The sequence below is a fragment of the Nasonia vitripennis genome (assembly GCF_009193385.2).
Source record: "Nasonia vitripennis strain AsymCx chromosome 3 unlocalized genomic scaffold, Nvit_psr_1.1 chr3_random0003, whole genome shotgun sequence".
Classification (NCBI taxonomy): domain Eukaryota; kingdom Metazoa; phylum Arthropoda; class Insecta; order Hymenoptera; family Pteromalidae; genus Nasonia; species Nasonia vitripennis.
In genome coordinates this window covers 291051-303602 of record NW_022279622.1, presented here as the reverse complement: position 1 = coordinate 303602, position 12552 = coordinate 291051, and the positions used below count along the sequence as shown (strand labels likewise).

General features: G+C 36.4%; 1 protein-coding gene across 2 annotated transcripts in view; it reads right to left on the bottom strand.

The window, feature by feature from the left end:
• Positions 1 to 12552, bottom strand: part of LOC100116669 (coatomer subunit alpha) — a 93485-nt gene that overhangs the window by 48911 nt on the left and 32022 nt on the right. For both annotated transcript variants that reach the window (XR_512087.4, XM_008206483.4), the window contains exon 2: positions 3880 to 5110. Coding sequence is in view for 1 of the 2 variants with exons in the window: in XM_008206483.4 (XP_008204705.1) it covers positions 3880 to 5110 (1231 nt within the window). In the remaining variant the exon portion in view is untranslated. The remainder of the gene's footprint in view (positions 1 to 3879; positions 5111 to 12552) is intronic.

Below are 12552 nucleotides of genomic sequence, written 5' to 3'. Positions count from 1 at the left end.
TAGTTTAAAATATAATTTATAATTTTATGCGGAGCCTGTACGGGGTGTTACATACTGAACCAATTTTATTGAACTCTATACATGAATTTAATGAATTTGATGTTGTTGAGGATGAATTTCTTGATTTTGCAGAACCTTGTAAAGATATTCAAATGCAGGTTGTAGAAGATGATGAAAGAGATAGTACGAAACTTTCTACCAGTGCACATCAGACGTTGAAGAACTAGATCATGATTATAAAGCAAGGACAGTAGAGTTTTGGAGGAGTGGTGTTAATAAAAAATTAAATTTAAAAACCGTACAAAATAGATTTCGAAAAGTAACATAATAACACAATCAAAACGATTGGCAAACACTCTGAATAAAGGAGAAACTTATAGAGAAGAAATAGCTAGAATTTTTTTCATTTGTGTTAGAAAATTTCAAAGCTGCTGTTGATGTTGGACAAATTATCCATGATACATATTTACAGAAATGAGACCTGCTAGCACAAAAGGATATTGATCATGAAGATTTTCGTTTCAAAGCATCAAAACATTGGGTACAAAATTTAAAGAGAGCCCATAGAATTATTGGAAGAAACATTAATAAATTTACTACCGAAAAAAACAATAGAAGAACCAGATTATTTACAAAAAACGCTGATAAATTTGTTATTAAAGCCAAAATAAAAGAAAAAGGAATTTTAAATGTTTATGATTTAGATCAAATTGGACTTTAGTTAGAAGTCCATTCTGTCCGCACATTAGCAATCGAAGGAGAAAGGCAAGTAGAATGCTTGGCGCAATCTATAGCTTATTTTTTTATCGTTCTGAAAAAAAAACTGGTGAATTCGGGCCAGTTGTATCGCAAGAGTTGTTCAGACTAGCTAACATTTATGCAATGGCTTCTAAATCATGAGAATGAACTTCAGGTATTATTTCATATTAGACGTATTCAAATAATTATGATTCAGACGGCACCCCGTGTTATTATTAGTCATTATTTTTTTGTTTTAATTTGTATTCTATTCAAAATTACTAAAATTTGAAATTCGTCTTATTTTAGATAATTTTAAAACATGGCTCAAAGAAGTACATTTTCCGAATGTTGGTTTATCAAGTGTGCTTTCGGTAGACTCATGGACTGAGCACTGTCCTTCAGCTGTTGATGCGGTCCGGTTTCTGTTAGCCGCGAACCGCGTGTAAGTTCTATGCCCGAGTAGTTGTTAAGTTTGTTTACATGTTCAATTAAGTGTCCTCTACAACGTGGTATTTTTTCTAGCCCCCAAGCGACATTATTTTTAGAGATATTGGACCTTAAAACTTTGTATTTTAACATGGGTAGCCTATACCGAGTCTAAATTTTGAGGATGTTTAGTTACATTGCGAAAAGAGTTTTCTTAGAATATTTTTAAAAAACTATCTTATGGTGTAAAATAGCAATACAAATCATGGAAAAAATGTTGGATAGAGCAAACGAGGCTTTTTTTAAAGATACAACCATTCAATGTTTTCATCCAATGCTATCAGTATTCCTATACAGGTGCGCAGTGTTTCTACCTCTTACAAGTTTTGAGAGTATTTTGTACTCTAAACAATTTATATCACCATTCTAATGTTTGATACTATGAATCGTAAGGTTTTGACATTAGATAACACTGTATAATATCTTCAAAAAGGAATTTTCTAATAAAAACCCTGATTGAGCACCACTGCAGTCGGTGAACTATCTTAAGGAAGATAGAAGCACACCCGACGAATGTAGTAAATGACCAAGGATTATCCAACACTACGGGTGATGATCAATGGTCTGCGCAATAAGGAGATGCTAAGGAGGAACCACTATCTCACGTCCACATCTATGTGTTACCGGCTCAGTCAAAGCGAGGATCGACAGTCCTGTCCATGAAAGAGTAAGACGAAGGGGTGGGAGGTGGATGAAATCAGGTTGAAAAAACTCTAATTAGAAAAGAGAATAATATATATATTCGTGCATAATGTACAGAAGATCGCAAACTGATATTCTAGTTCGAGAGAGGGATAATCCCCCGGATAACCTTTCGATAGCGCTATGCTCGTTGCATACTAAGTATCCGGACGATTGGTTGGTAGATGAGATCAGCAGTTCATTCTTTCGGTCTGGTTGATGTATCAGAGAGCAGAGATATCAGAGAATGACTCCGTCAGCGCAGTGGAGCTCCTTATATACCCGGGGCTATCCCTATCTCCAGTGCTTTATACGCGCACGCCATCTACCTGCGCTCAAGTGGATTATTGCATAGTCGACGCTAGCGCCAAGTGGTCGGTAACTTGCCGATATCGGCAAGTTATCGGTTACTGCTCTCTTACCTACCAGGTGGGCCCGCCGTCTCACCGTAGAAGAAGTAAAACCTACTAATAAACAAATAACTAAAATAATTTACGTGATTATAATCCTGTAATTTATATGCATAGGGTAGCAATTTATTACGCAAATAATGACTTAGAAATAGGACAGTAAAAAATTGTTGAGCCCGATTGACCAGAGTCTCTCAGAGAGAATCGCATCACATCAACATTTTTATTCAAAAATTACATGCAAAAATTCAACAAATTGTGCCCGCATTTTAAAACGATGAAGAGGATCATGATGGATAAAAATATTTTTTTAGTTTGTGCGAGAAAGAACTTAAAATTTTAGCCCAATTGGTCGAAAATAGCGTGAAATATCTAAAAAAACCAATTCGGCCCTTGTTGTGTACCATACTTTTTATAATTAGGGCACCAATAGCTCTCTTTTTAGCCTGCCTGAAAAAGCAAAATTTTAAAAATTTTGAAATTGTATATATAGGTTTTTGGGTGTGTTTATATCGACGCTCCTAATGAAGACTCGCACGCGTTTCGGGACAACCGCGAACGCCAGCACCGAAAGTTATTTTGTGACAGAAAGAAGAATGAAATGAGGGCTTGTAATGAAGAATCGCACGAAAACCGAGATTGCTGCGATGACTAGCTCGCTAAGAAACATTTGCATCGAATAGTATTACAAGAAACATTTGCATCGAATAGTAGTACATGTTGCGAGCTTACAACGAAAACGAAAACTCTCTGTCTTTCATGCGGCGAAAACTAACTCCAAAACCGGGTTTTAGACGAAGAGAAGCAAGCTCTGTCGTCTATGCGTGTTTATGAGGGTCGCTACGAGACTCAAAGGGTCTTCCTTATTTTCACATTGCAAATGCCGCATTATACACAAAACTTTGTAGAACACTTTTTAATATGCAAAAAATACCGATTTAAATGAAATTCGAATGATAAAAATCGGATAATATTTATATGTATATTTGACAAGTATACAAGTATATCTATATATATTTATCGGGGCGTGAAATTACTAGCACAATAACTAAATTTCGTCCGATTTTTACCATTCGAATTTCATTTTCACGCATAGACGACAGAGCGTGCTTCTCTTCGTCTGAAACCCGGTTTTGGAGTTAGTTTTCGCCGCATGGAAAACAGAGAGTTTTCGTTTTCGTCGCAAGCTCGCAACACGTACTACTATTCGATGCAAAGGTTTCTTAACGAGCTAGTCATCGCGGCAATCTCGGTTTTCGTGCGAGCATTCGTTAGATGTCGTGAAATGAGTTAGAGTTCGCAGTTAGCTGAGTGGTGCCAGTCTTCGTTAGGAGGGTCGATATGTACATATACACACAAAAACACTAAAACGAAACGGCTTTTCGCCCAGGCTTGAAAAACTCGACTTTTGCTCCACTTTTTCGTAGGCGAAAAGTGCGTTTTCGATGCACGTGTTATGAAAATCTTTTTTTACTTTAATATTTTGCAAATTCAGACAATTTTTATAACGTATTAACAAATAGTTTGCAAAATGTATACTATAAAAAAAATGTTAACTTACAGTGTGAGTGCTGACATGACGATCGAGAACAGCAAATCGGTTTCTAGCTATCCACAATGCCATTATTCCCGATGCTCGCTTTGTTTCTGGTTCAATACTACTGTCTCCTTCATTGGGTAATATATATAAATCATACGTGCTATTATCAATATTTGGCGATCGTGTACATACAAGCAATGCATTTTCTGCTTGGTTATAAGACATGTTGAAAGCTGGGATTTTACCACTACCCCTTATTTGCATAACTGAAGTATCCTTTGAAGTAATAAAATCAAGTTTTCTCAAAAACCGTTCTTTTATGTAAAATAATATATTTCCGTGAACAGTATATGCTGGACGTTCTCTTTCTAATTTAAATATAATCATACCTGAATCATGCCCAGCAGCAAACAGATTTAACGTCGGGTGGGCTGCAAGTACCCAAAATCGCTCGTGTTCACGTCGAAATGTATGAAGACATGTACGTTTAGTCATATCCCAAATACGTATACTTTTATCTTCGGAGTTTGATAATATAATATCTTGACGTGGATGAAATAGAACACATGATACATTATTATAATGGCCACGACATGTATCGACTTCCCAAGCTTTGGCATCATTCATGCGCCACATTTTTATTTGGCGGTCATCAGCACCTGAAACGATCAAAGGTAGAGTTGGATGAAAACATGCCCAGTTTACTCCACGATCATGGCCTTCTAAAACGTGTTTCACTACAGCATCAGCTTGTCCAAATAAATCTGTTGAACCAGGATTCTTTAAATGATCATCTAATCCACTAGGTCCGGGCGCCACATTTTTTTTTCTTAAACCTGAAATATCCCAGACTCTTACAGTTTGATCTAAAGAAGCCGACACTATGATATCTTCAGAAGGATGAAATTGAGCGCACATAACATAATGATTGTGGCCAGTTAAAACGCAAATACATGTTCGGCTTTGCCAATTCCATATTCTTATTGTTTGATCATCTGATGAACTTAAAATCCATGGATATTCGTAATGAAAAACAGTAGTTCTTATATAATCTAAATGACCAAGTAATGTAAAAATACATCTACGTTGTTTGTAATTCCATACTTTAATCTTATAATCATCTCCACCAGAAACAAATATAGGTTGTTGACTGTGAAAACAGATACCTCTTACAGGTCCATCGTGCTCATCAAATTTCTCAAGTAAAGTGCACATACGGTAATCCCATAACTGTATAACTCCATTGTGCAAGCTGCAAAAAAGAATTAATTAGGATATTTTATTTTTTTATTTTATGCTCTAAATATTTTTATATTTAAAAACGTGTATTATCTCACAGTAAGAAATATGCGTATAAAATTTGAATTCAAGCCGAAGCCTGCAATGTCTTGAAAACATGAGCGACTAACTTCAGTCATAAAGTCACAATATGAACCACGGCAATATTAGGGCGCATACCGTGGCAATACAGCAAATAAGCTAGGGTGCAGCTATAGGACAGCCATGATACAGACACAGTAAAGCCGCCGTACAACTGTCATGGGGCTAAGGTAACGCCTAGGGTTACGCCGAGGCCCGAGACTTACCCCGAGGCTAAAGTATTCAATAAACACCCCAAAATTCCCCTCAATTCGAAGAGGTTAACTGAGAATATTTTAGTATTCTGCGGTATGCCGATTATGACAATTCTGACTATTGTACCAAGAATTATATACAAATCAAATTTAAAAATTATCCTCTGGAAACATTCATACTAGAATCATTGCATAAATAATATTAAATTCACCTTATTACAATATTTTGTTGGTGTGTTAGAAGTTCAAATCAAGTGTTTTTAAAAAATGTTCGTATAGATGTGTGTGTGTGTAGATGTGTGTGTGTGTGTATGTAAAGCGTAATATTTCTGGAACTACTCCGTCAATATCAATAAATTTAACATGCATATCTATTTTTAGATTCTGAATTCGGGAAAAACAGTTATTTTTTATTTTCTCAATTATTTTTTTATGGCTATTTTTTAAAAAACACTATTTTGCGTTTTTTTCAATCATCCCATTATTACAAACAATTCAGCTATAATGCATTTGAAAGAGAATAAAATTACCTACTTTTCCTCGTTTGGTCCTCGGGATAGACTGCTTTGTTCGGCAGATAAAATGAAAAAGATGATTTTTTTTTTAAATTCATATCTCTGAAACTTAAAATTAAAATTTCAAGTGATTTGACTACTTATTTTTATAGTAATAGATCGAAAACTGAAAAAAATGAATTTATTTGTGCCTTGATTACGGACGTAAAAAGGCCTTATTGCACTTGAGATATTGGGAAAAAGTAGATATTTTATGTGTTTTGGCTAAGTTCACTGCACAGCTTTCAAACCCCTATGGTTCTTAACCCATTAACGTCCAAAACAGAGAAATCGTAACTCTGTTTTCAACCGTAAATCTATCACATATTCCACGGATATATTCAAAGCAAACATACTTTTTCTGAAGTATTTTTTTCTCAACTTTCCATTTCTGGTATCAGAATTGCGTATTTTTCACTCAAAAATCCAATATGGCGACGTTTAAAAGAAAAAATGCAAAATTTCGATACTTTTTTTTTTTAAATCCAATTTCTTGTTGTGTTAACGTTGAGGACGGAACTTTATTTTTCAACTATGAGTGCATAAATGAGTTGTACTTTAAATTCAGTTTGGTCCCGAATCCAGAAATTCAATATGGCGGCTAGAAAATGGTGCCTGAAGCGCAAAATTTTGCCCAAACTTTCACGAATTTTTTTCACGAATATAATGCATTCGACGAAAAAATCAATAAGAATAAAAAGTGCTTAGAATCAATCAAGGAATATGTCTAAATTTTTTCACTGAGTTTTGAGCAACTTTTTTATTTTTGCCAATTGGCAATTTATGACAAATTGGAAAAATTCATCGAATCGTCTCGAAAAAATTCAGATATACTTCTTGGTCAATTCTAAGTACTTTTTATTCTCTAACTTTTTCTTATATAACGCTTTGTTTTTGAGTAAAAAATCAAAAACCTTAAAATTCTTAAGATTTTTTGAAATTCAAAAAAAATCAAAAACTTTAAAATGTTTTGTTCCATATGCACTTTTTGGTCAATTATGAGCAAATTTACTTCAAATTTGTGCCCGAGTATCTGTCACATTCCAGATGATATGATTTTCGCATTGAAAAATCCATTTATAAATATATTCATTTTCCAATTTAGATTGATTATTCGTATAATTATTAGAAGTTTCTGCGTATGTACTCAGTAATAAGTTATCAATAGATTTAGAACCAGAATCTTCGTCACTCTGACCAGAACTGCCCGAATCATCTGGATTAGGTACCAAAATATTATGATCATCGTTATCATCAGAATAATCTTCTTCAGACTCTGATTGAGCTCTTACATTTCTCCGGCGTTTTGGAGCCATTACAATTTTAAAACTTGAAAAGCTAAATAAACAAGTAAAATATTAACGCTAATATTTAGAACACTAGCAGTATAGTAGACAAAGAGTGAAAAAACTAAAGATTCTTCAAAATCGATTTATGAACATTCAATGATGATTCACTATTTTGAAATTCAGATAAAAACATTACAAAAGCTTTTGGCAAAATTCGGCAAATTGAATATAGTAATTAAATTCAGACTTTTTCGATTGAGAATTCAATATAGTTTATGAAACAATTCCAAAAGTTGCATAACTCAAATTTTTTACTCAAAAACAAAGTGTTATATAAGAAAAAGTTAGAGAATAAAAAGTACTTAGAATTGACCAAGAAGTATATCTGAATTTTTTCGAGACGATTCGATGAATTTTTCCAATTTGTCATAAATTGCCAATTGGCAAAAATAAAAAAGTTGCTCAAAACTCAGTGAAAAAATTTAGACATATTCCTTGATTGATTCTAAGCACTTTTTATTCTTATTGATTTTTTCGTCGAATGCATTATATTCGAGAAAAAAATTCGTGAAAATTTGGGCAAAATTTTGCGCTTCAGGCGCCGTTTTCGAGCCGCAATATTGAATTTCTGGATTCGGGACCAAACTGAATTTAAAGTACAACTCATTTATGCACTCATAGTTGAAAAATAAAGTTCCGTCCTCAACGTTAACACAACAAGAAATTGGATTTAAAAAAAAAAGTATCGAAATTTTGCATTTTTTCTTTTAAACGTCGCCATATTGGATTTTTGAGTGAAAAATACGCAATTCTGATACCAGAAATGGAAAGTAGAGAAAAAAATACTTCAGAAAAAGTATGTTTGCTTTGAATATATTCGTGGAATATGTGATAGATTTACGGTTGAAAACAGAGTTACGATTTCTCTGTTTTGGACGTTAATGGGTTAAGATATCAAGGTATCAATTTTTTTTTTGAAAATTTTTTGATTCCTCGTATCTCTAAAACAATGTAGTTAAATGCTTAGTGATTCACCATAAAAAAAGCTATTTGCTGCTAAAATTTTAAACGATTTCGTCGAGCGGTTCTCAAGTAAAGAGCTAAAATGTAAAAACCGATTTTTCTCAGATCTTTGGTTCCTCTAATAATATATTGTGTACCAAGGGCGTAAAGTAGGCTTTTTGAAACCGAGTGTGGAGTTTGCAACCACACGAGGCCAAAAAGTCTACCTAGCCCATGGTGCACACCATATTTTTTGTAACACAAGTATGGATTTTTGCGTTTTTTTGGCATATTGAGTGGGACTGATGCAACTTTTTCATATATATATATATATATATATATATATATATATATATATATATATATATATATATATATATATATATATATATATATATATATATATATATATTTATAAATATTATCTGAAAAATTTTCCGAAAAATTTTAGCGGGCGTTTTGCACGCAAATCCAGCATTTGCTGGCAAAAAAAATGAAAAACGCCCAGCAGGCAAACAATTTTTTGCTTGCCGGTCTGAAAAAAGTTACTTTAGTCCCGCTAAATAGGTCGGAAAAACACGAAAATCGTGCTTGTGTTACAAAAGTAATATTTAAATTATTGGACCTATAAATTTAGTTGGAGGAAGCTACGTGCCAATGAATTGGCAGCGGTTTTTTGATTGTCCCCTGGATTTTTCAACTCGATTTGGTTCTATTTATCGCGCTTATTGAAAATAACTTGGTTTTCCACCTAGCAAATAGTTTCTCTGTTTGTATTTATCAATAATAATGGCAAATTCATGGTTTTTTAAAAATATCTCAAAAACTACTGCACATACAAAATAATCATCGTGATTGAAAGTTGCTTGAAATACTGAAATGCATAAATTATCATCTGACGTATTTTCGCGTAAAAGCAGTTTTTGTAAAAATGTAACTCCTGGCATCATGTCTCTAAAATTTTTCAACTGGATGTTGTAATCGAGCATTGTAATCTTGCGGATGTTGCGCGCGCGCGCTCAATCCGCGTCGTGCGGATTCACCTTTTGTTCGTTGCGAGTAGTATATGGGCTGGTATGGAGAGACTGAGCGTGGCCTAGAGTGATGTCACCAGTCCCGTGGGTGGCGCCAGTTGTTTATGTAAACAGAAGCCCATGTTTATATCAACAGTAACTGATAAGGTTAATAAACATAATTTACGACCGGTACTGTCATAAACAAAAAGTCTGTCATCGATGGGTGACTTATTTGTTTATTTATAAATAATTATAAATAATTTTTAAACAAAAGCTATATCACGCATACGATGCCAGCCCTCTCTCTCTCTCTCTCTCTCTCTCTCTCTCTCTCTCTCTCTCTCTCTCTCTCTCTATCTCGCTCTGTACTCCATACCGGCCCCGAGCTCGAACGCACGTGCGCGATTCTCGCTATACCAGCCCGTAGCCCCCTCTCCTTTTACACTATAGTAGCCCCTGAGCTCTGGCGCGGTGGCTCCCGCCGCTGCTGTACCGGACCCGCTTCTCTCTTTCCACTCTCTACGCCATACTCGCGCGCGTCCTCCAAAGCCGCCGTCTACCTGTCGCTCGCGTATACCTGCTGTTTGGCTTTTAATGCCCTAGCGCCGACTCTGATCCTTTCTGCGATGTAATAATATGTAACATGTATTTCCTACTACACGGTGCCGCAAAGCCTACTCTAAATTTCAGCTTTGGGATTCATTGATGGGATTTGTACACATTAAAATAGAGAAATTTTTGTTTGATACACTCTTATATTTATTTAATAAAACAGTAAAAATTGAATACATGATATATTTATGCGCGCGTGTGTGTGTGTGTGCGTAGAACAATAAAGCATATTTACAGCTTAGAAACTAACGATAGGAAATGAATAAAAAAAGTTATAGCGGAAACATAACGACGTACACATCTTTTGCGATTCTGGCTAAGCCAAACGCATAGATTTCTGTTAAAACTACATCTAAAACGTTGACGCTTACAGTGGCAAAATTTAAGTTTGTCTTGACAATTTCGTCGATTTTATATTTATGAAGGGCGACACTTATTGTTTGAACGAGTTTATATTTTTCAAAATTTCACGGCATAGTTCAGTCTCTTCTCTTTTCAAAGCGTCTTTTATATAATCTAAAATTGAGTTCACGCCGCGATTAACTAATTCCGAAAGCTCCTCGAGCTGTTTAAAACGCAAATCGATGCTCTCTTTTACCTGTCTTAAGCCCGCGAACGTTTGTTGATGCATAATTACACTAGGCGGACTCTCGTACTTTTTCTGCTTCTTGCACGCAGGCTGTTCAGGTGGATGCTGTTGTGTTTCCTCGTCATCGCCGTCGCCGCAGCCGCCGCCGACACTGCTGATGAACTGCTGACCGTTGTGGGTTGTCATTTCTGCTGTAGGTGCTGATGTTAGTGTTGGCCTCTCGTCGATGCCGATCGCCCTTGCTCCGAAGCTGTTTGTGAATGTGACATCGTGATTTGGAAGGAGGATCTTGCTAAGATTTCCAAAATCCTGGTAAAACGTGAAGGAGTGATTCAGATATGCACCCATAGCCTCCATCTGATCTTTGATCACTTCCCAGCTGTGTGTGTCGAGTGTCACATACTTGGCTGGCGATCCATTGGCACAAATTTTCAACACTGCTCTGTAGTAACCGCCGTAATACTCCAGGCCTATGGTTGCACGCTTGCAGTTTGATTTGTTTAGCGCGTACGTCGTCGAGCACAACAAGTTGCAGGTGATCGGCTTATTTTTCCAAGACTCGGCACTTGGTGCTGTTGCTGCTGCTGAATCCATTCCAAAGTTTTTTACACACGAGGTCTACTTGACAAGAGTGTTCGTACGACTGATGACTGGCGACTGCGCCACGACTCCTTTATAAAGAATGGGACGACAAAGAGCGAGCGTCAACGAGTCGCAGTTCTTTCTAGAAACGGCCGTTACAGTATTTACATTCCATAGTGAAACGAGACACGTTTGATATCGATAGAAGTTGTTTTGTTTAACGCAACCGTCACACCTAGTACGTTTGTATAAACTGCTCAGATAACAAACATCCGGTCTTGGCTGTGCAGATCTGATTACAGTAACCCCGTCCTGTAGAACTCGTGCATGGGAATGCGTTGACTCGATGATGGCGATGACGCATTGTTTTATTTTGCATTCTTCTCATGAGCCTTCGATAAAACTTAACGGCTAATGCGTCATTCTTGACAAAGTCTGATGAAAAAAAAACGTAGATATTTTCGCAGAGAAATGCCACTACGCATATGATATAGAAACAATGCAGTGCTCGCCACATACTTTAGAGACGACGCTCTGCACTTGTTTTTTATTCCAGTCGAATCGCGTGCAGTTTTTTCCGAGTCGATCAAGATGATGCTTTGATACGGGTGCAACTCCGTAGCTGTCAAAGTAAATTCCGTATCCATTTTTATCTATGAAGATGGCAACCCAGTGTGATCCTGGCTGATCGGACGTGTCGAGATTCGTTACAATAGCTGTCGGTGTGGATAGCAATTTCGGAACGTGATCAGCAGCGTAAACACCTATTGAATCGGCTTTTAATCTTCTAATAGCTGTGATTATTTGACGCGTATTCATGTTGATGGTGCATCTACGTACTCTTCTTCTACCGCACCGTCTTTTTTCTCGTCAGCTTCTTTTTTAATTGCGTCCACAACGTCGCTAGCACGAAATCTTGCGGGATAGTGATATCTCTCCATCTGCAGCTGATCGTAATCTAATATAGCTTGGTACATAATTTGGCTATTTACGTCGTACGGGTCGCTTCGATGAGGACTGGCAACGATTGAGTGTATCCACCTTCTGATTTGATAGGCTCGACGCAGTGCGCAAAAATTTTTCTTGTTCTCGAATTTCTTGATACCATGGCTGGTGCACAGCAAGACATTAGGGAATTACATAGAGAGTTCGTCAAACGAAGTCGCACTAAAATCTTCTAAATTGATGATTCTTCGAGCCACTACTTTTTTCAAAAACTTTTGCCTGGCCACGCACGTATAAACGGCGCGCGTCTTTCACCAAGTTGCACAGATTACGACGCAGATTCTTGAAGGAGATATCTCCGTCGTGCCACTCTAGACCGTGTACATCGAGAGTGCAGTAATTATTCGTCTGCTGCATATCCGCGGGTAATTCGATAAAACTGCACGGCGCGCGAATGATCCAATGACCAACTATACGGCTCTGAAGAGATAAAACTCCGACTTCTTTGGGAATAAATTTTTTATTTATATC